This window comes from Mobula hypostoma, chromosome 1, assembly GCF_963921235.1.
Source record: "Mobula hypostoma chromosome 1, sMobHyp1.1, whole genome shotgun sequence".
Lineage (NCBI taxonomy): Eukaryota > Metazoa > Chordata > Chondrichthyes > Myliobatiformes > Myliobatidae > Mobula > Mobula hypostoma.
The window spans coordinates 232477780-232505546 of NC_086097.1; the positions used below are offsets into that span (position 1 = coordinate 232477780).

Genomic DNA, 27767 nt, shown 5'->3' on the forward strand with positions numbered 1-27767 from the left:
GGAGTCACGTAGGGAGCAATCCCTGCGGAAAGTCGGGGGGGGGGGAGGGGGAGGGAAAGATCTCCGCCAGAGAAAGCAGGATTTCCTAGTGGCCACACATTTTAATTCCACCTCCCATTCCCATTCTGATATGTCTATCCACGGCCTCCTCTACTGTCAAGTTGAAGCCACACTCAGGTTGGAGGGACAACACCTTATATTTCGTCTGGGTAGCCTCCAACCTGATGGCATGAATGTTGACTTCTCAAACTTCCGCTAATGCCCCACCTCCCCCTCGTACTGCCTCAGTTATTTGTTTATTTATTATTATGAATTATTTTTTCTCTCTCTCTCTCTTTCTCTCTCTCTCTCTCCCTCCCTCCCTCCCTCCCCTTTTTCTCCCTCTGTCCTTCTCACTATACTCCTTGCCCATCCTCTGGGTTTTCCCGCTTCCCCTTTCTTTCTCCCTAGGCCACCTGTCCCATGATCCTCTCATATCCCTTTTGCCAATCAACTTTCCAGCTCTTGGCTCCATCCTTCCCCCTCCACTTTCAAATCTCTTACTAGCTTTTCTTTTAGTTAGTCCTGACGAAGGGTCTCAGCCCGAAACGTTGACTGTATCTCTTTCTAGAGATGCTGCGTTCATCAGCAACTTTTATGTGTGTTGCTTGAAATTCCAGCATCCGCAGATTTCCTCATGTTAAGGTCTTTAAGGTTCCCTTACCCACCCCTCCATCCATGTTGTCTGACTTGCTGAGTCCCTCCAGCATTTTGTTTGCATTGTTCAGTTGTTCCATCTTGTCAAACTTGCCCATTTAATTGCCAATGCCATGCTTTTTTCAGGTTATATTAAGGAAGAGTGCACACCTTGCCAGCGACCGAGACGAAGACGACCTTATAATCCAACATTTTTACTGAAGGACAAAGAACAGAATTTAACTTAGCCATCCCAGTAAAAGGCAACACCAGAAAACAACAAAACAATCTACACTGAAGAATGTATCTTGAACGTCAAGTCTTATAGCCCAAAAGACAAGTTTATTGTAGCAGTTGGTTAGATCTAAAATTGTTTTTCTACAGGTATTATTTAAATTATGATTTTCACCTGAATATTAGGTGAAAGCTTTTACATTTGCACACCACGCATAAGGTTTGGTGCTATTTATTGCACTGAATGATAGCACTGGATAATTATGCCCTTAAATTTGTAAAACCACTATGTAATTGTAAATAATAAGCTGAATTTTTTGGAAATTTGATAATGAGTAAGATTAGAGTGATGAAAATCTGATCAATGTAATAGCTCATCAACATTGACCAAATGAAAAGCCAGCATGGTTTTGAGCACCTGTTCATTCATAGAATAAATCTTTTTGCAAAAAGCAAGATATGCAAGTTCTATAGTAGTTAAGCCAGAGGACCGATACTGTTCAAGTTATTCATGGAGAAGACTGCAGTTCCTGATCTAGTCCTTGGATTGGCCTGAGCTGCCTATAAGATAACATGGTTGTGTCAGACTCGTGTCTTTTTGGCTTCGTACCTGCCTCCATGTCATGATGACAGGGGACATGCAGCCGCATTCCTGTTCTTATTAACGATGCAGTTCATCTTGCTAGAAAGTAGTTTTTTTTTGGGTATCTTCTGAAATGAATACTGGCTCAGCTGTGAGAAATGTCACGCCAGTCTTCACTGTTACTTGGAGAAGACGAGGGTGGTCGGCCTCTGTCCCCCGGGCTAGTGTTGTCACCAGTGGAGGAGATATAAAAAGACTGATAGCGGAATGGGAAATTTGCCGACATCAAGAGGGAGCTGGTGATTGATCAGTCAGTAGATAAGGAGGCAAACTTACGGTTAATATTAATATTCATGCTACTCTCCAATACTGTTTTAAAGGTTAAACACATGACTTAAGCAGGCACTTAAATGTAATGCTGAGATGTAATAGGTTAAACGTCATTAAAGGTGGAATTTTTCAAAAGAAGTATTACACTGAGGGCCTCTGAATCTGTTCTGTATTATTCCAGTGTATGGTGAAGTCCCATGATTCAACTCAGACAAGAACATTCCCAGTGCAGTCATTACCGTTCAGTATTCTGCCATGTGTTCAGACCTTATTGTGCATACTGAATGCAATGTTAACTGACCTGCAGTTTGATGTTTGTGAAGCATTTGAAGGGTGATGATGCACTGAATAAAAACAATTTCTGTATTTTTCATGTTTCACAAGTTGGGTGTCAGGCACTGCAGCTGCCAGCATCCTAGACAGAATAGAGCATGTTTAGGATATTTTCCCATGCGGCCCCGGGGGTAAGTAATAGATACCTTCACCTTGGTAATTAACATTGAACATGACGCATTGCACCTAGCTCTCCAGAAAATGCTTTTTCTCTAAAGAAGCACCATGGACGTTTGGTTGCTAAGTACATTTATACAGAAACAAGTGAATATAATGCTGCCTAATACTTTCTATAAAAATACTAATGATTCAGCTTATAAGTATATTTGATTAAAAAGATTTAGAAAGCCTCTCATAGCAGCACAAATTTTATCCATTACTGATTTATATCTCAAAGTTAAATTTCTTTTAAATGTAGTACCATTTTATCTACCCCTATAGTGTGGAGCCACAAAGAATTGGTGCAAAGAACTTCAGTGGCATTGAGGTGTTCTAAACACAATTTGATTTAATTAGATCAGACAATATTTGTGTCACTTGTCACATTTTAAACAATGAATTTAAATTTGTCTTTGTAATGGCCCAATTACATCTTGAACTGGATTTGAATTGTAGATAAAATGATTTAACCATATCAGGCAAAGCTTTTGGTGTCAATGTATCCAGTGGTCCACCCTGATGAGTTGCAATTTTGCACTGAAATGAATCCAATGAAATCAGTTTAGCGATAGAATTAACAAAATTTCAGTCTTCTGTGCAAATTCCGTACAATTTTCTGTTAAAACTTGTGTCGTACCGAGGAAATTCCATGACCAGGTGAGTTTGCTCTGGGTTCACTGGTTTCCTTCCACATCCCAAAGATTAGTAGGTTGAAATTTGGGTGGGGTGGATTTGTTAGACTGGATGGGCCTGTATCACTAAAAACAAATTTAGACCAACTGTAGTCTGCAAGTTGAACAGTAACGTAGGAAAGGTTGGAGAGTAATTGGGTCAAGGAAGAACCTCGAGGGAGGAAAGTAAAGGGTGGAGTGACCTGATGCGATAAATTAAGTCATGGGTAGAACAAGAAAGCCGTCCCATTTAAGAGTGCACAAAACAAAGCACCTTAACTGGGATTGTGATGAGGGGCTTTGCAAAAATCAAGGGTTTTTAATGATGGAACATAAGAAATATTACTCGTCTCTAACTTTCCCGTCATTAACTGGAAAAATTGCAAATGCGTTTGGCAGGGGAGTAAAGCATAGTGTGTCTGTGTGTGTTTGTGGGCCTCCAGCAGCAGTCGCAATGAGATGTGAGAGATATTCCATGTGGGTTAATTTCAGGGAAAATCCTGGGGAAAGGGCCATGGAACTGGAGTGAACCTGGGAACTGGCTTTGACAGGACAAATTGGATGTGCTAGGAAGCTTCCTGGTAGCTCCTTACCCACCTTACTCCTACAGTAGCTGCCTCTACTCACTTCTCTCTATCATTCTCTTCCTACATGTCCTTCACCCTCTCAATCTCAACCCCACAGTTTTGTCTATTCATTCAGATCTGTTTTCAGAATCCTCGGTCCTCCATTCCACCCTGCATTTCTGCAACTGCTTATGGTATTCATCTCTATATTCACCCCTGAAATACACACAAAACACTGGAGGAACTCCACAGGCCAGTCAGCATCTATGGAAAAGAGAACAGTCGGCGTTTTGGACTCAGGCTCTTCAGCAGGGTCTTGGCCAAAACGACAGCTGTACTCTTTTCCATGGATGCTGCCTGGCCTGCGGAGTTCCTCCTGTGTCCTGTGTGTGTTGCTCGGATTTCCTGCATCTGCAAATTTATCTTTTCTGGGATTAGTCACTCCTGCATTTTGTTTTTGTAAAGGCACAAACAGTAGTATTTCTTGCTGTAGTAAGATGTAAAATTGTGCAGATTAACTTTCAGGCACTGAAGTGTTGAGATGAAACTTTCAGTTGGAAACAATTAACAGTTGGTGTGCCACCTGGTGATGCATTGTAAAACTACATCCAAAGATAAATAGTTGTGCAGTAATTATGTACAAAAGCTAAGAATCCTGCAAATAAAGTAAAAAAAAGAGAAAATCCAGGAGACACTGTTAGCATCAGTTGAGAGAGAGAAAAACTTAACATGTCAACTTGATGACCTTTCATGGTTTCTGTTTTTTTAAATATATTTCTCAAGAAACTATTTGCACAGCAATGGTAATGCTCTTATTCTTAAAAATCCCAGGACAGGGAAAAGTGTATCCTTTTGGAACTGATTCATAGTTTCAATCTGGTATTTGATATTTCTGCTGTCCAGAGACAGAACTGTCTCACTGCTGAAGTATTACTGCCAGGCAGGTGTTGTTCAGCTTCCCTAATATTTGAAAATGATACTGATTGTAACTTCAAAACATTAAACTAATTAAAAGAAAAACGGGAGTCCAGAATGAGAGTCTAACTTCATATTTCAGCCCACATATCACGTGGTAGTGTGATGACGTGTGCAATTCACTTGTTTTACATATCACTCAACTAGTTATTAAACAAAGGCGGCTTAATCAACAACATATTTACAAGACTGTAAAAATAAAAGTTACTATACAAAAAATAAACAGTATGAAAGAGGAAGAGCAAGATGGTGATCATGGGCCATTCTGAAATCTGATGGTGGAGGGGAAAACGCTTGTGCTCAGGTTAGTGTGTGTATATTCAGGCTCCTGTCCCACCGACTCAATAGTAGTAACAATGAGGATCCTTAATGACGAACACTGCCTTTTGAAGATTCCCTTGATAATTTGTGTAGTAGTATTTGTATTTACTGAACATACTCATCTTCACAGTTACTTCATCAGTCTGTAAGTTATTAATTGTCAAATTCTGACATTTCTACTTTATTGGCTCTATCAAAAAAAGGATTTTAACCCACTAGGAAAGAACTGAATTATCACAATACCTGATTTTAAGGATTCTATGTCTGATTAAGGAGATCAAAGTCTTCACACCTTGTAAACTACATAATTTTGAGATTAAGGTAGCATTTGGCTCTCCTGCGTTGCAATTATCTCCCTCGAGAAATTTGTTTGTATGATGCAGAGGTGTCAAGTTTATATAAATAAAGTTAAACCAGAGTTTGTTACGTGGTCAATATTCATATTAATGATAATCCTACCTCTGATCATTCTTATGAACATTTTGTTGCCCTCCTGCCTGGAACCAGGACCATGAGAGAAATTACAGTTAAAAATGGTGTCTTGATGCTGCAATGCAATTTAAATTCTCTGAGCTGGCTAATTTCTCTGACCCATGTGACCTAAAGTGCTCAGTAAATGAAATGGTTATTGTTTTTCTTTCAACATAACTTGACAGATATATTAAACACAGTGGCCCCGCTTAGGGTTAAAAACAAATCAATTAGTAAAGTGTCACCTGGTTAAACAATTCTGTCCGCAAACTCAGAGATCATGCAGGGTAGCTGAGAGAAAATGAAGTAAAACTGGACTAGAAGTCCATTGTACTATTTTCATGGAAAGACTATCCACCTTTTAATGCTGCTATACGCCCTGACAAGAAGAGTATATTTTTCCAAGATTACTACAGAGAATAGCAGAGATTCAAAAATATTGTTCTCAACTATAAACTGACTGTTAACCCCTGCCCCAACCTACAGTGTCCTAAGTCACGTGTCTACCATAAAATGTGAGGAATTCACAATATTTTTATCAACAAGATTACTTCCATTAGGGAGAGTATAGCTAATCTCGTAAAAAGACAGCAACAATGTCAAAATTTGCAAGTATTTCCAATTCAGAATTCTAAGTTTGCAATGAAGAATAAATAATCTACTTGCTGTCTCGGCCCTGTCCCCACCACACTTCTTAAGGATTCTTTTAATGGTGTTTTTTATTGTTGTTAAGAAAAAATATTAACACTTTCCTTGAAACTATAATTTTTCCAGATACCTTCAAAACTGTAGCTGCCAAACCTTGATAGTAAGGCACTAGCTAACTACAGACATAAATCAAATCTTCCCTTCCTGGCCAAGATTCTTGAGCAAGTCATTTTCAACCAACTCAGCTTTCTGAATGAGAAAAATATTCGAGAAAAGTTTCAGTCAGGTTTTAGAGTAAACCACAGCACAAAGTTGGCCCTTACCTAAATTCTCAGCAACCTTAGGCTCAGTACTAAGACTATAAGATGTAAGAGCAGAATTAGGGCTATCGAGTCTGCTCTGCCATTTCATCATGGGTGATCCAATTTTCCTCTCAGTCTCAATCTCCTGCCTTCTCCCCATATCCCTTCATGCCCGGACCAATCAAGAATCTATCAACCTCTGCCCAAAATATACATTAAGGCTTGGCCTCCACAGATGCCTGTGGCAATGAATTCCACAGATTCACCACTCTCTGGCTAAAGAAATTGCTCCTCATCTCTGTTCTTAGAGGACATCCCTCTATTCTGAAGCTGTGTACTCTAGTCCTAGATTCTTTGACCATAGGAAATATCCTCTCCACATCCACTCTGTCAAGGCTTTTCACTATTTGATAGGTTTCAATTAGGTCATCCAGCATTCTTCTGAATTCTAATGAGTACAGGCCCAGAGCCATCAAACGCTCTTCATATGACAAACCATCTGTTAGTGGAATCAATTTCATGAACCTCCTTTGAACCCTCTCCAGTTTCAGCACATTCTATCTAAAATGAGAGGCCCAAACCGAGTCTCAGTAATGATGTCAGCAGAGTCTCATTTCTAATTCTGCTAGATCTCAGTGCTGCCTTTGACCCAATTGACCACAACATCTCTACAATTGCCTTGAGAACTGGGTAGGCCTCTCTCGTAGTGCCCTTAATTGGTTTTGTTCATATATCTTAGATTTTTTTTGTCTGCCTTGGAGACCAATTTTCTAAGAGGTTAAATGTACCTTTTGGTGTTGTTTGGGGAAGCTGTCTCGGTCCCCTACTCTTCACCTTATAAAAGCTCCCCTTAGGAGACCTCATTAGAGAGCATAAACCTGATTTCCAGAGTTCTGCAGATGACACACAATTGTATATCTCTGTTGAGCCTGATCATGATAACACTGATTTCTCTGACATGTGGTACAGCTGCAATATACAAATGGATGAGCAATAATTTCCTAAAACTTAATGAAGATAAAACAGCAATACTCTTGGTTGGCCCCAAAGCCAAAAGAGATGAACTTGGGAACTTGGCTCCTCTTGTAAAATCGGAAGTAACAAGCCTGGGCATTATCCTTGATTCAGATTTGAATTTTAAATCCCACATAAAGAAATTGAACAGAGCAGCATTCCTACACTTAAGAAATATTGCAACGGTATATTTGTTTCTGTCACGTAGGATGCTAAAAAACTAATTCACACATTTATATGGAATAGACTAGATTACTGCAATACACTTTTTACTGGCCTTCTAAAGCAATCTATTGACACTTCAACTCATTCAGAATGCTGCTAGTGGACTTTCAACCAAAACCAGGATAAGGGAACAAATCACACCCATACTAGCTACTCAACTTTGGATTCCTATATCTTTTAACATTCATTCTGAAGTTCTCTTACTTGTTTTTAAAAGCTCTTAATAGTTTGGGACCAGAGTACATCACAGAATCACTTTCATTTAGCAATCCTGATAGAGCTCTCAGGGTTTCTTCTGCTCTCTTAAATTTAAACATTCTCCCTCAAAAGATAATTGGCAGATCAGCTTTTGTGAAGTAGGCTCCTATACTCTGGAATTCAATACCTAAAACTATAAGGGATGCAGACTCAGTTGACACTCCTAAATGCAAGTTCAAAGCCTATTTACATAACCTTGATTTTTACATTATATTCATATTTGTACTTTTATCCCACTTTGAGCTACATTATCTGTATGAAAAATGCTCTATAAATAAAAGCTAGTGTTATAATGTCATAGTCATAGAAAAGTACAGCACAGATACAGGTACTTCAGCCCATCTCGTCTGTGCTGAGCTATTTAAACTGCCTACTTCCATCCCTCCATACCCCTGCCGTCCACGTTCCTATCCAAGCATCTCTTCAACGTTGAAAGCAAGCTTGCATGTGCCACTTGTGCTGGCACCTCATTCCATACTCTCCCAAACCTCTGAGTGAACCATATAACAATTACAGCACGGAAACAAGCCATCTCGGCCCTTCTAGTCCATGCCGAACTCTTATTCTCACCTGCACTCAGCCCATAACCCTCCATTCCTTTCCTGTCCATATAGCTGTCCAAATTAACTTTAAATGACAACATTGAACCTGCCTCATCCACTTCTGCTGGAAGCTCGTTCCACACAGCTACCACTCTCCGAGTAAAGAAGTTCCCCCTCATGTTACCCCTAAACTTTTGTCCTTTAACTCTCAACTCATGTCCTCTTGTTTGAATATTCCCCACTCTCAATGGAAAAAGCCTATCCATGTCAACTCTTATCTATCCCCCTCATAATTTTAAATACCTCTATCAAGTCCCCCCTCAACCTTCTACACTCCAAAGAATAAAGACCTAACTTGTTCAACATTTCTCTGTAACTTAGGAGATGAAATCCAGGTAACATTCTAGTAAATCTTCCCTGTACTTTCAATTTTGTTGATATCTTTCCTATAATTCGGTGACCAGAACTGTACACAATATGCCAAATTTGGCCTTACCAATGCCTTGTACAATTTCAACATTACATCCCAACTCATTGCACTGAGATGCAACACAGAGCGTCATAGGAAGTCATTCCTGCCTGTGGCCATCAAACTTTACAACTCCTCCCTTGGAGGGTCAGGCACCCTGAGCCAATAGTCTGGTCCTGGACTTATTTCCTGGCATAAATTACATATTACTATTTAACTATTTATGGTTTTATTACTATTTATTATTTATGGTGCAACTGTAACAAAAACCAATTTCCCCCCGGGATCAATAAAGTATGACTATGACTATACTCAATGCTCTGATTTATAAAGGCCAGCATACCAAAAGCTTTCTTTACCACCCTATCCACATAAGATTCCACCTTCAGGGAACTATGCACCATTATTCCTAGATCCTTCTGTTCTACTGCATTCCTCAATGCCCTACCATTTACCATGTATGTCCTATTTTGACTAGTCCTACCAAAATGCAGCACCTCACATTTATTAGCATTAAACTCCATCTGCCATCTTTCAGCCCACTCTTGTAACTGGCATAAATCTCTCTGCAAGCTTTGAAAACTTACTTCATTATCCACCTATCTGCATACTTACTAATCCAATTTACCACCCCATCATCCAGGTCATTAATATATATGACAAACAGCATTCGACCCAGTACAGATCCCTGAGGCATACCACTAGACACCAGCCTCCAATCTGACAAACAGTTATCCACCACTATTCTCTGGCATCTCCCATCCAGCCACTGCTGAATCCATTTTACTACTTCAATATTAATACCTACGATTGAACCTTCCGTGTGGAACCTTGTCAAAAGCCTTACTGAAGTCCATATAGACAACATCCACCACTTTACCCTCGTCAACTCTCCTAGTAACCTCTTCAAAACATTCAATAAGATTTGTCAAACATGACCTTCCACACACAAATCCATGTTGACTGTTCCTAATCAGACCCTGTCTGTCCAGATAATTATATATACCATCTCTAAGAATACTTTCCATCAATTTACCCACCACTGACGTCAAACTCACAGGCCAATAATTGCTAGGTTTACTCTTAGAACCCTTTTTAAACAATGGAACAACATGAGCAATACGCCAATTCTCTGGCACTATCCCAGTTTCTAATGACATTTGAAATATTTCTGTCAGAGCCCCTGCTATTTGCACACTAACTTCCCTCAAGGTCCTAGGGAATATCCTGTCAGGACCCGGAGACTTATCCACTTTTATATTTCTTAAAAGCGCAAGTACTTCCTCTTCTTTAATCATCATAGTTTCCATAACTACCCTACTTGTTTCCCTTACCTTACACAATTCAATATCCTTCTTAGTGAATACTGAAGAAAAGAAATTGTTCAAAATCTCCCCCATCTCTTTTGGCTCCGCACATAGCTATCCACTCTGATTCTCTAAGGGACCAATTCTATCCCTCACTATCCCTTTGCTATTAATATAACTGTAGAAACCCTTTGGATTTATTTTCACCTTACTTGCCAAAGCAACCTCATATCTTCTTTTAGCTTTTCTAATTTCTTTCCTAAGATTCTTTTTACATTCTTTATATTTCTCGAGCACCTCATTTACTCCAAGCTGCCTATATTTATTGTAGATCTCCCTCTTTTTCCGAACCATGTTTCCAATATCCCTTGAAAACCATGGCTCTCTCAAACTTTTAACCTTTCCTTCCAACCTAACAGGAACATAAAGATTCTGTACCCTCAAAATTTCACCTTTAATTGACCTCCATTTCCCTAATTACATCCTTCCCATAAAACACGTTCCAGAATCAAGTTTCAGAATTCAAGTTTCTGAAGAAGTTTCAGAATCAGAATCAGGTTTATTATCACCGCTATGTGACGTGAAATTTGTTAACTTAGCGGCAGCAGTTCAATGCAATACGTAATCTTGCAGAGAGAAAAAAATAATAACAAATAAAATAAAAATAAATACACAAGTAAATCAATTACATATATTGAATAGATTTTGAAAAATGTGCAAAAACAGAAATACTGTATATTTTTTTTAAAGAGTGAGGTAGTGTCCAAAGATTCAATGTTCACTTAGGAATCAGATGACAGAGGGGAAGAAGCTGTTCCTGAATCGCTGAGTGTGTGCCTTCAGGCTTCTGTACCTCCTACCTGATGCTAACAGTGTAAAAAGGCCTTGTCCTGGGTGTTGCAGGTCCTAAATAATGGACGCTGCCTTTCTGAAACACCGCTCCCTAAAGATGTCCTGGGTACTTTGTAGGCTAGTACCCAAGATGGAGCTGACTAGATTTATAACCTTCTGCAGCTTCTCTCAGTCCTGTGCGGTAGCCCTTCCATACCAGACAGAGATGCAGGCGGTCAGAATGCTTTCCACAGTACAACTATAGGAGTTGTTGTTGAAATGCCACATCTCTTCAAACTCCTAATAAAGTATAGCCGCTGTCTTGCCTTCTTTATAACTACATCGATATGTTGGGACCAGGTTAGATCCTCAGAGATCGTGACACCTTGGAACTTGAAGCTGTTCACTCTCTCCACCTCTGATCCCTCGATAAGGATTGGTATCTGTTCCTTCGTCTTACCCTTCCTGAAGTCCACAATCAGCTCTTTCATCTTACTGACGTTGAGTGCCAGGTTGTTGTTGTGGCACCATTCCACTAGATGGCCCTCTCATCACCACCTGAGATTCTACCAACAATGGTTGTATCATCAGCAAAGTTATAGATGGTATTTGAGCCTAGCCACACAGTCATGGGTATAGAGTAGAGCAGTGGGCTAAGCACACACCCCTGAGGTGCACCAGTGTTGATCATCAACAAGGAGGATATGTTATCACCAATCCGCACAGATTGTGGTCCTCTGGTTAGAAAGTTGAGGATCCAATTGCAGAGGGAGGTACAAAGGCCCAGGTTCTGCAACTTCTCAATCAGTATTGTGAGAATGATGGTGCTAAATACTGAGCTATAGTCGATGAACAGCATCTTGACGTAGGTGTTTGTGTTGTCCCCTCATGTTCTTCTTAAGCTTTTCACCTTCACCCTTAACCCATGACCCCTAGTTGTACTCCCACCCAACCTCAGTGGAAAAAGCCTGCTTGTATTTATCATATCTATACCGCTCATAATTCTGCAGACCTCTATCAAATCTCCTTTCAATCTTCTACGTTGCGAGGAATAGTGTCCGAACCTATTCAACCTTACCTTATAACTCCGGTCCTCCAGTCCGGGCAACATCCTTGTAAATTTTCTCTGTGCTCTTTCAACCTTATTTTCACCTTTCCTGTAGGTAGGTGACCAAAACTGCATGCAAAACTCCAAATTAGGCCTCACCAATGTCTTGTATAACTCCAACATAACATCCCATCTCCTGTACTCAGTACTTTGATTTATGAAGGTTAAAAGCATTTTGTACAACCCTGTCTTGCCACTTCAAATGAATTATGGACCTGTATTTCCAGATCCATTCATTTGACCACACTCCTGAATGCCTTACCATTCACTGGGTAAGACCTACCCTGGTTGTTCTGACCAAAGTGCAACACTTTGCACTTTTCTCCATTAAATTCCATCTGCCATTTTTCATCCCATTTTTCCTGCTGTATAGGGACTGGATATCCATAGTGAAAATGAGACAATCGGGGTCGGGGAATTTAAGGTCATTGAAAAGATAGAGAGCATATAAAGAGTGAAGTGAAGTGTGATGTGAGAAGGACTTAACAGAGAGTCAACACCCGTAAGGCAGCCGGGTCAGATAATAGCCCACTCTGAGTACTCAGGGAGCATGCATAGCTCACTGACATCTTCATGGACATCTTCGACATTTCACTTATCCAGGCTGCTGCCCCCACATCAGGTACCATCATCCCTGTACCAAAGAACTCTACACTTTCAGAACTAAATGACTTCTGCCCAATAGCATTGATACCAATCATCATGAAGTGCTTTTAATGACTGGTGATGGCATATATGAAAAGCTCCATTCCTATCACATTGGACACTCCCCAATGTGCTTACTGACAGAACCATTCCATAACAGATGCCATAGCATCTGTCATGCACCTGGCTCTAACACACCTAGGAAACGAGGCGAATTATGTCGGAATGCTGTTCCTGAATTTCAGCTTGGCATTCACACTTTTGTCCCATAAACCTTGGTGAACAAACTCTTAATTACACCACCATGCTGTGAAATACACAAATATGTGTTGGACTTCCTCACCAACAGACTTCAGTCGGAATACATAACCGCTCTTCTCTCCCCGTCATCCTCAACACAAATGACTCCCAGGGCTGTGTACAGAGCCCATTGCTGTACACTCTGCTCACATGTGACTGCATGGCAAAACACTGGAATAATCACATTGTCAAATTCATCAAAGACATGATAGTGGTGGGGCTGCTCACTAACAAAGATGATGAGATGGCTTACAGAGAGAGGAGGTGGAAGAGCTTGAGGCCTGGTGCCAGGCAAATAACCTCTTCTTCAATGTCAACAGGACAAATAAGAGGGTTATCAACTTCAGAAAAACACAAACTATCCACACCCCTTTTTACATCATCAGCACAGCATGCAGTTTCAAACTCCTGGGGGTGCACATCTCACACAACCTCTCATGGTCCCTGAATGCATCCTACACAATCAGGAAATGCCTTATAGAACTTCAACATAACATCCCATCTTCTGTACTCAGTATATTGATTTATAAAGGCCAATGTGCCAAAGGCGTTCTTTCCGACCCTATATACCTGTGACGACACTTTCAGCAAGTTATGTACCTGGTATCTGTATCTGCAGATCCCCTTGTTCTACCACACTCCTCAGTGCCCTACTGGTCACTGTGTAAGAGCTACCCTGGCTGGTCCTACCAAAGTTCAAATCCTTACACTGATCTGAACTAAATTCCATCTGCCATTGTTCCAGCTGATACAGATCCCTCTGCAAGCCATGATAGCCTTCCTCACTGTCCACTACACCCCCGATCTTGGTGTCATCAGCAAATTTGCTAATCCAGTTAACCAAGTCGTCATCCAAACTGTTGATATAGACGACAAACAACGAAGGACCCAGCACCGATCTCTGCGGAACATCACTCGTCATAGGCCTTCAGTCAGAGAGGCAACTATCGAGTTTCCCCCACTAATCCGATTTACGACCTCATCCTGAATGCCAAGCCACTGAACTTCCTTTCTAGGACGAAGGAGATGTCCTCCTCTTTCCAAAGAAAGAGGCTTCCCTTCCTCCACCATCAACGCTGCCCTCAACTGCATTTCTTCCATTTCATGCATGTCTGCCCTTACCCCAGCAACACATACAAAATGCTGGAGGAACTCAGCAGGCCAGGCAGCATCTATGGAAAAAAGCACAGTTGCCGTTTCGGACCGAAACCCTTCAGTAGAACTGGAGAAAAAAGGCTGAGAAGTAGATTTGAAAGATGGGAGGGGGGCAGAAAGAAACACTAGATGGAAGGTGAAACTTGGAGGGGAAGGGATGAAGCAAAGAGCTAGGAGATTGATGGGTGATAGAGACAGAAGGCCATGGGAAGAAAGAAAAAGGGGGACGAGCACCAGAGGGAGGCGATAGGCAGACAAGGAGATAACGTGAGAAAGGGACAAGGGGATGGAAAAAGATGAAGGGCGGGGGGCATTACTGGAAGTTTGAAAAATCGATGTTCATGCCATCAGGCTGGAGGCTACCCGAACGGAATATAAGGTGTTGCTCCTCCAACCTAAATGTGGCCTCATCACGACAGTAGAGGAGGCCATGGATAGACATATCGCAATAGGAATGGGAATGGGAAGTGGAATTAAAATGGGTAGCCACTGGGAGATCCCGCTTGTCCTGGCGGACAGAACGTAGGTGCTCGGTGAAGTGGTCTCCTAATCCACGTTGGGTCTCACCGATATACAGGAGGTCGTAGCAGGAGCACTGGACACAGTATATGACCCCAACAGGCTCACAGGTGAAGTGTCAACTCACCTGGAAGGACTATTTGGGGCCCTGAATGGTAGTGAGGGAGGAGGGAGGTTAGTGGGGAGGGACGAATGGACAAGGGAGTCATGTAGGGAGTGATCCCTGCGGAAAGCATAAAATGGGGTGGGGTGGGGGAGGGAAGATGTGCTTGGTGGTGGGATCCAGTTGGAGGTGGTGGAAGTTTTGGAGAATTATGTGCTAGATGCAGAGGCTGGTGGGGTGGTAGGTGAAGACATCAGTCCCCCAGTGTGGCCTCCTGTATATCGGCGAGACCCAACGTAGATTAGGAGACCGCTTCGCCGAGCATCTATGCTCCGTCCGCCAGAGCAAGCAGGATCTCCCAGTGCCCATTCCCATTCCGATATGTCCATCCATGGCCACCTCCACTGTCGCGATAAGACCACACTTAGCTTGGAGGAACAACACCTTATATTCCATCTGGGTAGCCTCCAACCTGATAGCATGAACATCGATTTCTCAAACTTCCAGTAATGCCTCCCCCTTCACCAATTCCCATCCCCTTTTCCCTCTCTCATGTTATCCTTGTCTGCCCATTGCCTCCCTCTGGTGCTCCTCCCCCCCCACCCCTATTTTCTTTCTTCCATGACCTTCTGTCACTTTCACCAATCAACTTCCTAGCTCTTTGCTTCATCCCTCCCCCTCCAAGTTTCACCTATCGCCCGGTGTTTCTCTCTCCCCTCCTTCCACCTGTCAAATCTACTCCCCAGCTTTTTATCTCCAATCTTGCCGAAGGGTTTCTGCCCAAAATGTCAATTGTGCTTTTTTCCATAGATACTGCCTGGCCTGCTGAGTTCCTTCAGCATTTTGTGTGTGTTGCTCGGATTTCCAGCATCTGCAGATTTTCATTTGTTTACTCTTATACCCCTCCTCCCGCCACCCTATCAGGAATAGGGTTCGTCTTGTCCTCACATACCACCCCACCAGCCTTCCCATCTAGCACGCAATTCTCTGAAACTTCCTCCATCTCCAATAGGATCCCACCACCAAGCACATCTTTCCCTCCCCCATCTTTCTGTTTTCCACAGGGATCGCTCCCTGTGCGACACCCTTGTCCATTCGTCCCCCCCATCTCTCCCCACTGCTCTCCCTCCTGGCACTTATCCTTGCAAGTGGAATAAGTGCTACACCTGCCCCTACACCTCCTCCCACACTACTGTTCGGGGCCCTAATCAGTCCTTCCAGGTGAGGCACCACTTCACCTGTGAGTCTAGGGTCATAACTGTGTCCAGTGCTCCCGGTGTGGTCCCCGGATGAGACCCAACATAGACTGGGAGACTGCTTCACCGAGCACCTACACTCCATCCGCCAGAAAAAATGGGATCTCCCAGGGGCCAGCCATTTTAATTCCACTTCCCATTCCCATTCCAATATGTCCATCCATGTCCTCTTCCACTGTCGTGATAAGGCCACACTTTGGAGGGAGGAACATCACCTTATCTTCCGTTTAGGTAGCCTCCAGCCTGATGGCATGAACATTGATTTCTCAAACTTCTGGTAATGCCTCCTATCCCACCCTCTCCTTCATTATTTCCTATCCCTTTTCCCTCTCTCACCTTATCTCCTTGACCGCCCATCACCTCCCTCAGCTTCTCCCGCACCCTTTCTTTCTTCCATGGTCTTCAGTCTCTTTCACCAATCACTCCCAGCTCTTTACTTCATTCCTCCCTCTCCAGGTTTCACCTATCACCTTGTGTTTCTCTCTCCCCTCCCACTACCCTTTAAATCTACTCCTCAGCTTTTTTCTCCAATCCTGCGCAGGGGTTTCGGCCCAAAACATTGACTATACTCCTTTCCATAGGTGCTGCCTGGCCTGCTGAGTTCCTCCAGCATCTTAGAAACATAGAAACATAGAAAATAGGTGCAGGAGTAGGCCATTTGGCCCTTCGAACCTGCACCGCCATTCAGTATGATCATGGCTGATCATCCAACTCAGAACCCTGTACCGGCCTTCTCTCCATACCCGCTGATCCCTTTAGCCGCAAGGGCCATATCTAACTCCCTCTTAAATATAGCCAATGAACTGGCCTCAACTGTTTCCTGTGGCAGAGAATTCCACAGATTCACCACTCTCTGTGTGAAGAAATTTTTCCTCATCTCAGTCCTAAAAGGCTTCCCCTTTATCCTTAAACTGTGACTCCTTGTTCTGGACTTCCCCAACATCAGGAACAATCTTTCTGCATCTAGCCTGTCCAATCCCTTTAGGATTTTAAAAACGCAAACAACAGGAATTCTGCAGATGCTGGAAATTCAAGCAACACACATAAAGGTTGCTGGTGAACGCAGCAGGCCAGGCAGCATCTCTAGGAAGAGGTGCAGTCGACGTTTCAGGCCGAGACCCTTCGTCAGGACTAACTGAAGGAAGAGTGAGTAAGGGATTTGAAAGTTGGAGGGGGAGGGGAGATCCACAATGATAGGAGAAGACAGGAGGGGGAGGGATGGAGCCAAGAGCTGGACAGGTGATAGGCAAAAGGGATACGAGAGGATCATGGGACAGGAGGTCCGGGAAGAAAGACAAGGGGGGGGGGACCCAGAGGATGGGCAAGGGGTATATTCAGAGGAACAGAGGGAGAAAAAGGAGAGTGAGAGAAAGAATGTGTGTATAAAAATAAGTAACAGATGGGGTACGAGGGGGAGGTAGGGCATTAGTGGAAGTTAGAGAAATCGATGTTCATGCTATCAGGTTGGAGGCTACCCAATTCTTTCTTTCTCTCACTCTCCTTTTTCTCCCTCTGTCCCTCTGAATATACCTCTTGCCCATCCTCTGGGTCCCCCCCCCTTGTCTTTCTTCCCGGACCTCCTGTCCCATGATCCTCTCGTATCCCTTTTGCCTATCACCTGTCCAGCTCTTGGCTCCATCCCTCCCCCTCCTGTCTTCTCCTACCATTTTGGATTTCCCCCTCCCCCTCCAACTTTCAAATCCCTTACTCACTCTTCCTTCAGTTAGTCCTGACGAAGGGTCTCGGCCTGAAACATCGACTGCACCTCTTCCTAGAGATGCTGCCTGGCCTGCTGCATTCACCAGCAACTTTTATGTGTGTTCCTTTAGGATTTTATATGTTTCAATAAGATCCCCCCTCAATCTTCTAAATTCCAGCGAGTATAACCCTAGTTGATCTAGTCTTTCATCATATGAAAGTCTTGCCATCCCAGGAATCAATCTGGTGAACCTTATTTGTACTCCCTCTATGGCAAGAATGTCTTTCCTCAGATTAGAGGACCAAAACTGCACACAATACTCCAGGTGTGGTCTCACCAAGGCCTTGTACAACTGCAGTAGTACCTCCCTGCTCCTGTACTCGAATCGTCTTGCTACGAATGCCAGCATACCATTCACCTTTTTCACCGCCTGCTGTACCTGCATGCCCACTTTCAATGACTGGTGTATAATGACACGCAGGTCTCGTTGCACCTCCCCTTTTCCTAATCGGCCACCATTCAGATAATAATCTGTTTTCCTGTTCTTGCCACCAAACTGGATAACCTCACATTTATCCACATTAAATTGCATCTGCCATGAATTTGCCCACTCATCCAACCTATCCGAGTCACCCTGCATCCTCTTAGCATCCTCCTCACAGCTAACACTGCCGCCCAGCTTCGTGTCATCCGCAAACTTGGAGATCTTGTGTGTGTTGCTCGGATTTCTAGCATCTGCAAATTTTCTCTTGTTTTTGAACCTTCTTGGCCAGCTTCCCATGGGGGACTATGTCAAATGCCTTTCTAAAGTCCATGTAGACAAGATCCATCGCCTTGCACTTTTCTGATAACTTCCTCGAAAAACTCTACAAGATTGGTTAGACAGGACCTACCATGCACGAAGCCATGCTGACTACCTTTAATCAGTCCATGTCTATCAAAGTACTTGTATATCTGTTCCCTTAAAATACTTTCCAATAACTTTTTCACAACTGGTGTCAGCCTATAATTTCCTGGTTTATGTTTAGCGCCTTTTTTAAACAATGGAGCATTATTGGTTATCCTCCAATACTCTGGTACCTGTCCTGTGGCTAAGGATTTTTTAATATCTCTGCTGGGGCCCTGGCAATTTCTGCACTTGCCTCCCGTTGGGTCTGATGGAACGCCTTGTCAGATTCATCCACTCTGATTTGCCTCAGGGTCACAATCACCTCCTCCTCTATCACCTGTATGGGGTCCATGAAGTTGATACAGCTTTGCCTCACTTCTGTAGACCCTGTGGCTGTCTTCTGAGTAAATACAGATGCAAAGAATTCATTTAAGATCTCCCCCATCTGTTTTGGCTCCACACATGGATTATCATTCTGGTTTTCCAGAGAACTCATCGTGTTCCTTGCAATCCTTTTGCTGTTAATATATCTGCAGGTTTCCTTAGGATTCTCCTTCACTCTGTCTACTACAGCAACTTCATGCCTTCTTTTAGCCTTCCTGATTTCCTTCTTAAGTGTTCTCTTGCATTTCTTGTACTCCGTAAGCACCTCATTTGTTCCTACTTACCTATACCTGCTATGCCTGTTCCTTTTTTCTCTTAACCAGGTCCTCAAAATCTCCTGAAAACCAGTTCCTTACACTTGTTATCTTTACCTGTATTCTGACAAACAGATACACGCCTTGTACACTCAAAATTTGGTTTTTGAAGGCCTCCCACTTTCCAAGTCCACCTTTGCCAATAAACAGCCTGTCTCAGTCCACACTTGCCAGATTATTTCTAGTACCATCAAAATTGGTATTTCTCCAATTTAGAATCTCATCCGGTGGACAAGACCAGACTCTCTGCATATTTACTTTGAAACTAATGGCATTGAGGTCACTGAATGCAAAGTGTTCCCCTACACAAACTCTGCCACCCGCCCTGTCTCATTCCCTAATAGCAGAGCCAGTATTGCATGCTCTGTCGTTGTGAGCTCTACACATCGATGAAGGAAACTTTAATGAACACATTTGACAAAGTCTCCCCCATCTTGCCCTCTTACAGTATGGGGCTCCCAGTCAATATGTGGAAAGTTAAAATCACCTACAATAGCAACCTTGTGTTTCTTGCAACAGTCTGTGATCTCTTTGCAAATTTCTTCCTCTAAATCCAGCAGACTGTTGGGTGGTCTGTAATATAGCCCAAAGATCCAAAAATCTTATGCCATCCCTCCTACACCCACTCCTTAGCCATGTGTTAAATTGTATGATCTTCCTAGTTCTGGCCTCACTAGCACATGGCACAGGTAGCAATCCTGAGATCACAACCCTGGAGGTCCTGCCCTTTAACTTAGCACCTAACTCCCTGAACTCCCTATACAGAACTTCTTCACTTACATAGAAACATAGAAACATAGAAAATAGGTGCAGGAGTAGGCCATTCGGCCCTTCGAGCCTGCACCACCATTTATTATGATCATGGCTGATCATCCAACTCAGAACCCCGCACCAGCCTTCCCTCCATACCCCCTGACCCCCGTAGCCACAAGGGCCATATCTAACTCCCTCTTAAGTATAGCCAATGAACTGGCCTCAACAGTTTCCTGTGGCAGAGAATTCCACAGATTCACCACTCTCTGTGTGAAGAAGTTTTTCCTAATCTCGGTCCTAAAAGGCTTCCCCTCTATCCTCAAACTGTGACCCCTCGTTCTGGACTTCCCCAACATCGGGAACAATCTTCCTGCATCTAGCCTGTCCAATCCCTTTAGGATCTTATACGTTTCAATCAGATCCCCCCTCAATCTTCTAAATTCCAACGAGTACAAGCCCAGTTCATCCAGTCTTTCATCATATGAAAGTCCTGCCATCCCAGGAATCAATCTGGTGAACCTTCTTTGTACTCCCTCTAAGGCAAGGATGTCTTTCCTCAGATTAGGGGACCAAAAGTGCACACAATACTCCAGGTGTGGTCTCACCAAGGCCTTGTACAACTGGAGTAGTACCTCCCTGCTCCTGTACTCGAATCCTCTCGCTATAAATGCCAGCATACCATTCGCTTTTTTCACCGCCTGCTGTACCTGCATGCCCACTTTCAATGACTGGTGTATAATGACACCCAGGTCTCGTTGCACCTCCCCTTTTCCTAATCGGCCACCATTCAGATAATAATCTGTTTTCCTATTTTTGCCACCAAAGTGGATAACTTCACATTTATCCACATTAAATTGCACTTGTCCTGTCTGTGTCATTGGTACCTACATGGACCACGACCTCTGGCTGTTCACCTTCCCAAGTTAATAATGCCGAGAGCTCAATCCGAGATATCCTGGACCCTGGCACCCGGGAGACAACATTCTATCTGGGAATCTTGTTCTCACCCACAGAACCTCCTGGCAATTCCCGTAACTTTACAAATCCCCTATGACCACAGCATGCCTCTTCTCCCCGTTTTCCCTTCTGAGTCACAGAGTCAAACTCAGTGCCCGAGACCTGAACACCGTGTTCATCCTCCTCTGTTGGGTCTTCCCCCTCCCGCCCTCTGACAGCATCCAAAGTGATATACCTGTTGCTGAGGGGGGTGGCAATAGGGGTAGTCTGCACTGGCTCCTTAATGCAGGGTCTCGATCCAAAATGTCGACCAAGCCTCTGCCTCCACAGATACCGCTTGACCCAGAGGTGTTCCAGCAGTTTATTTTATGCTCTGGATTCCAGCATCTACAGTCACTTTTGTCTCCTTGTCAGTGTCTGAGTGGTAAATTTGCATGTGTTTATGTTAGCTAGTTGAACTCATGGTAATAATCAATCAGCTCCAAATTACAGCCTAATGTCAGACTTTCAAACAGGCATGTATTATTGTCATAGCAGCACAGAGTGCCAATTTTCAGCCTCCCACTAGATTAACTCCCTTCGTTTCACTGTCTCCCCCTGAGGTTTCAGGCACTCAGTAAAAAGAATTGTAGTTCATTTTGTTTTGCTGCTGTTCATATTTCTGTTTCAAAGATTTGAAGTACATTTATTATCAAAGTATGTATACAGTACACAACCCCGAGATTCATCTTCCCACAGACAGCCACGAAACAAACACACACCATGGAACCTGTTCAGAGAAAACATCAAACACCCAATGCACCAAAAAAAAATTGAGCAAACAGCAAAAACCAAACAAAAAGCACACAGAAAATAAAACATCAGACCATAGAGTCCTTGAAACAGAGTAGGAATGTTCATTTATTTCAGTTCAGTTCAATTCAGCGCTGTGTCATTTTTTGGTTACAGGCCACAGAGCCACTTAATTCTATTAACTATTTATGTTGAAAATAGTTACGAGAGGGCATGACTTAAGGATTGAAGGGCACCCATTCAGAACAGAAATGCGAAGAAATTTTTTTAGCCAGAGGGTGGTGAATCTGTGGAATTTTTTGCCATGGGCGACAGTGGAGGCCAAGTCATTGGGTGTATTTAAGGCAAAGATTGATAGGTATCTGAGTAGCCAGGGCATCAAAAGTTATGGTGAGAAGGCGGGGGAGTGGGACTAAATGGGAGAATGGATCAGCTCATGATAAAATAGCGGAGCAGACTCGATGGGCCGAATGGCCGACTCCTGCTCCTTTGTCTTATGGTCTTATGGTCTAAAATTACAAATAAATCACCTCATCATCACTATGGAAACAGCAATGCCCATGAACAGAAAGGTCTACAAAAAGTCCCTCACAGAAAAATCTCTCCCCACCGTTGAGCATATCTACAAGGTGCATCCCACAAGGAAACATCAAGGACCTCCACCATCCACGCCATTCTCTCTTCTCAGTCCTGGTACAGGAGCCTTAGCTCCCATGCCACCAGGTTCAGGAACAGTTATTACCCTTCAACATCGGGCTCCTGAACCAGAGTGAATAACTTCACTCACCTCAACTCTGAACCAACTCCACAACCCATGGACTCAATTTCAAGGACTCTACAACCCATTTTCTCAGTATTATTATTATTTGTTTTCCTTTTTGTGTTTGTACATTGGTTGGTTGTCCATCTTTGTTTGTCCGTTGCCTTTCATTGATCCTTTTGTGTTGCTTTGTATTGACTGTGAATGCCTGGAAGAAAATGAATCTCAGGGTAGTATATCTGACATGTACGTCATTTGGAGAAGATGGAGAACATGGAGAAGATGGCGGCGTGATGCAGCTCGCAGCGGCCACTCCGGTGGTGATGTCTGTTATCTGTCAAGTAGGGTGCCGTGCACAATCCTGATTTGATGGAGACGGACGTGAGAGCACGGAGGAACATCTGGTGAAACTTCTGAAATGCCTGCTTCGCTGCTGCTGCTACTGTGTGGTCCGAAATCTCTGGAGGGGAAGGCCCCAAGTCCTTGGCTTTGCCTGTTACTCGGCGGCCGGGGCAGGGTCAAAGCGCTCGGCAGAGATGGTGCTCCAATGGCGCTGCATTGGCAAGTTTGCAGCGCTGGAGGTTCATCGCAGGGAGAGTTTCTCCCTTCTACCGTCTGCTTAAGATGATGAGGCTATCGGAACTTCGAGACTTTTTTTTACTGGGCCCATGCTCTGCTCTTATCAAATTACGGTATTGCTTAGCACTGTTGTAACTATATGTTATAATTATGTAGTTTTGTCAGTTTTAGTCTTGGTTTGTCCTGTGTTTTCCTGATATCGTTCTGGAGGAATGTTATATCATTTTTTAATGCATGCATTTCTAAATGACAATAAACGAGGACTGAGTGTCTTCATAATCTAATCTAATTTGGTAATAAAATTTATTTGATCTTTGAACCTTAAGCTCATCATTCCTTCATGGATAGGATAGGTTTTGAGGGAACTGAGCCAAAAGCAGGCCAATGGGACTGGCTTCGATAGTCATCTAGGTTGGCATGGGCCAGGTGGGTCAAAAAGCCAGTCTCCATGCTGTATTATTCTATGGCTTTGCATAATCCTATTCAGTTTAAAAACTTTTATTTTCTTTTAAAGCAAGGAGCCACAGTACATGAGGACTAACTTTAAATGATGCCTGGGAGGGTTCATGCACAGTAATTGAGTTTGGTGTGAGGTATCACTGGAGGGCGGGTAGTGGGGCAGTGGATGCTGTTGTTTCTGTTTTTGAGGTGAGTGACACCTGCCATCTATGTCCATGATCTGGATGAGAATGTAAAGGCATGAGTAGCAAGTTTTCAGATGGTATGGTGGACAATGAAGGAGGTTTTCAAGATCATCTGGGTAAGTGGGCCGAGGAATGGCAAATGCAGATAAGTGTGAAGTTTTACATTTGGAACGTCAAATCCAGAAAGGACTTTCACAGTCAATGGGAGGACTTTGGGATGTGCTGTAGAACAATGGGAGCTGAGAGTTCATGTACGTGGTTCACTGAAAATAGAGCCATAGGCAGACAGGGTGGCATACAAGACTTTTGCCACAATGGCCTCAACAGTCAGGACATTAAGTATAAAAGATAAGCATGGTACAGTTATACTGGATGCTGGTGGGGCTACCTTTGGAGTACTGTGTTCAATTTTGATTGCCCTGCTGTATGAAAGATATAATTAAACTGGAAAAATGAAGAAAAATTTCCAAGAATGCTGCTAGATCTTGAGGGACTGTTTATAGGAAGAGCTTGGATAGGCTAGGATTCCTTTCCTTGGAGTATAGGCGATGGAGAGTGATCATCTAGAGGTATATAAAATCACGAGGGCCATGGATCGGATGAGTAGACACAGTCTTTTTTTTCCTAGAGTAGGGAAATCAAGAACTAGAGGCCATAGTTTTCACATGAGAGCGGAAAGATTTAAGAGGAGCTTGAGGGGCATTTTTTTTTTAAAAACACAAAGGGTGGTATCTATGTAGAATCAACAATCTACGTCAGGTCTCACTGATATACAGGAGGAAACATTTGGAGCACTGGATACAGTGGATGACCACAATGGACTCACAGGTGAAGTGTCACCTCACCTGGAAGGACTGCTTGGGGCCCTGAATGGTAGTGAGGGGGGAGGTGTAGGGGCAGGTGTAGCGCTTGTTCCGCTTGCAAGGTTAAGTGCCAGGATGGAGATCAGTGGGGAGAGACGGATGGACAAGAGAGTCACATAGGGAGCGAACCCTGTGGAAAGCAGAAAGTTGGGGGGGGGTGGAGGGAACCCATTGGAGATGGCGGAGGTTATGGAGAATTATGTGCTGGATGCGGAGGCTGCTGGGGTGGTAGGTGCAGACAAGAGGAACCCTATCCTTGGTAGGAGAGCACTATGATGGGGTGAGGGCGGGAGGATGGGCTGAGTGTAGACGTGACAAAATGGAAGATATGCGGCTGATGGCAGCATCGATGGTGGAGGAAGGGAAGCTCTTTCTTTGAACAACAAGGACACCTCCATCAGTTTTATCCCTGCCAATACTTCTGACCTTGGATCATCTCTCCAACCAACCCCTAACTTCCTGATCAAGTCACCAAATGTCACCTCAGTCATATCTCTTCTTGAAGATTTCTACAAGTATACCGTGGAGAGCATTCTAACTGGCTGCATCACTGTCTGGTATGGGGGTGGGGGAGGTGGGGCTACTGCATGAGATTGAAATAAGTTGCAGAACTTTGTAAAATTAGTCAGCTCCATCACAGGTACCAGCCTTCGTAGTATCCAAGACATCTTCAAGGAGTGGTGCCTTAGGAAGGCAGCGTCCATCGTTAAGGAACCCCACCTCCCAGGACATTTCCTCTTCACGCTGTTACTGTCGGGAAGGAGGTACAGAAGCCTGAAGGCACACACTTAGTAATTCAGGAACAGCTTCTTCCCCTCTGCCATCCGATTCCTAAATGGACTTGAACCCATGAACACTACCTCACTACTTTTTTATTTCTATTATTTTTGCGCTACTTTTATTAATTTAACTATTTAATAGACATATATACTTACCGTAGCTCAGTTTTTTTCTCTATATTTATTTATCATGTATTTCATTGTACTACTGCTGTAAAGTTAACAAATTTCCCAACATATGCCAGTGATATTAAATCTGATTCTGATCCCCATAATCCCCAGTCCTGTTTCATTCCACTGATTTTCTCCTTGGAAGTCTCCTGTGCTCATGTAATGTGCAAGGGTTGTCCTACTCTACACAGTGCTTTGGGTGTTCTGAGGATGGATAATTACTGTTGGTATGTGTATGTTAGCATAGAGGCGAGCACAAAAACTTTGCAGTGCCAACTGAAAGATTTGAGTTCAATTCCTGGCACAGTTCTTAAGGAATTTGCATGTTCACCTGTGACTGTGTAGGTTTCCTTTGGGTGCTCCAATTTCCTCCCACATGCCAAAGACATTAGGATTAATGCTATGTTTGCGGTGGAAGTGTGGTGATACTTGTGGGCTATCCAGAACAATCCTCACTGATTTTATGCAAATGGTGCATTTCATTGCATGTTTCGATGCACATATAGCAACTAAAGCTAATCTTTCCTTATTATCTTTAGACTCACAGAACACTGATACTGACAGCCCACAGCTCCTGCTCCAACCACCCCACCCCCAGGCAGATAACTTCAACACCCTTCTCAGTTACATGACAGTTTCCAGCACAACTTTACTTCAGATTAATAACCAGCATAGTTGCATTCTACTGCCCTCGCAGGTCGAATGTACAAAGCTATGCAGCGAGTTAAACACGATCTCAAAAATAATCAGAGACAGAAACTTTTTTAGGGTTTTAAAATGAATTCTTACTTGTGAAACGGCAGAAAGTTCAGTAAAATATTTTACTAAATTCAATACAGGATCATTGCGCACCTGAATATATTAATATTGTTGTTTATTTTCACAACAAGAGTTAACCAAGGTAATATCCATACACAATACTCCATAACTATGTCATGTAAACAAAAGTAAACTCACAGCACAAGATCTTGATAATGATAAACAATAAACATAATACTTCCTTCAAAATGCATTTTCTAAATATTAACAAAAAATTAAGACTCACAGATATTGCTGTTTCAAGGTCAAGGGAGGAAGGAGTTAGATGCTTTTTCACCATGCGCTTCAAATGAAATCAAATTTAACCCATGCAGAAATTGATATAAAAAACAGCTTACGTATAGGAAATGATGTTCATACAAAGTGAACTGTGCCTCTAGAGGTCAGAACATCCATAATTTATCAGGGTCACTTGAACATCAAGCACACGGGCCAATTTATTAGCAACTACGCACGTGACAGGGAGAAGGTGGGACTCCCCGCTCTCACTCTCTGTGAAAGAACACCCTTGGTTAGCGTTATCAATTACATGATTAAACCTTCACATTCCTGGGATCAAAGTCAAAATATTATGCTTTGGATAAAATCCTGTTCTGAAAATTTCTGCAGCACAACATGCGCACAGAGGAAGACACAGCAATTAGCTTGATCTGTGCCCCTCCCATGAGACTTAATAACCACCCTCTCTACCACCAGTATACTAATGCCGTGGAGTGTATAATCTATGTCCTCCCCTCAAGGATCATTCAAGAGCAATGTGCCTGTGATCCCTATATGAAAAAAGACATGGAGACACCATTTCCTTCAAATCAGAGTTTATCGTCTTAAAGGAAATTTGACAACTGCTCTTGGTTTAATAGCTCAGGTCATCTAATAAAACTCAAATATGAACCTAAACAAACAGCACAAGTAACCGGTATTAGCTGCTTATGGTCTTTCTCTGAAGATCTGGTCAAATTGCCACCAAAATTAAACTCATATTCCAGTAAAATCAGGAGTGATTTGGTCCCATCGTAGCAGGCATTCGATATCAAGTGGAATAGAAAGAGTTCAAAGTCAAGCCAATTTCAGAAGAAAGCCAACCATTTTATATTATAGACGACATTATTGTTGATAGGTGTAAATAATATGCACTTAATTAAAATACAATTACCTTTTGTTGTTTTTGCTTTGGTTCACCACAACCTGAAGCAACACTGAAGAGGTATGAAGAGTAATTGTGAGAAATTATAGTGAACTGTAGACAGTATGAGAGGGAGTCAGAGCCAGACCTGTGACAAATCGTTTAATGATAATAACTACGCCATATTACGAAATGGAGGATACAGCTGATAATTAGCATTGTCTGTTCCTTTGTTTTTGAC

The 27767-nt window shown here is 42.9% G+C and overlaps 2 protein-coding genes across 4 annotated transcripts in view; both read left to right on the forward strand.

Moving 5' to 3' along the window:
• Window positions 1-2750, forward strand: part of rbbp8 (retinoblastoma binding protein 8) — a 146751-nt gene extending 144001 nt beyond the window's left edge. For all 3 annotated transcript variants that reach the window (XM_063066051.1, XM_063066042.1, XM_063066058.1), the window contains exon 20: window positions 823-2750. In XM_063066051.1, coding sequence (XP_062922121.1) covers window positions 823-923 — 101 coding nt within the window. In that variant the 3' untranslated portion in view covers window positions 924-2750. The remainder of the gene's footprint in view (window positions 1-822) is intronic.
• A 1344-nt stretch (window positions 2751-4094) lies between these two features.
• Window positions 4095-27767, forward strand: part of LOC134355730 (uncharacterized) — a 71719-nt gene continuing 48046 nt past the window's right edge. Inside the window, exon 1 of the mRNA XM_063066075.1 lies at window positions 4095-4830. The gene's annotated coding sequence lies outside the window, so the exon portion shown is untranslated. The remainder of the gene's footprint in view (window positions 4831-27767) is intronic.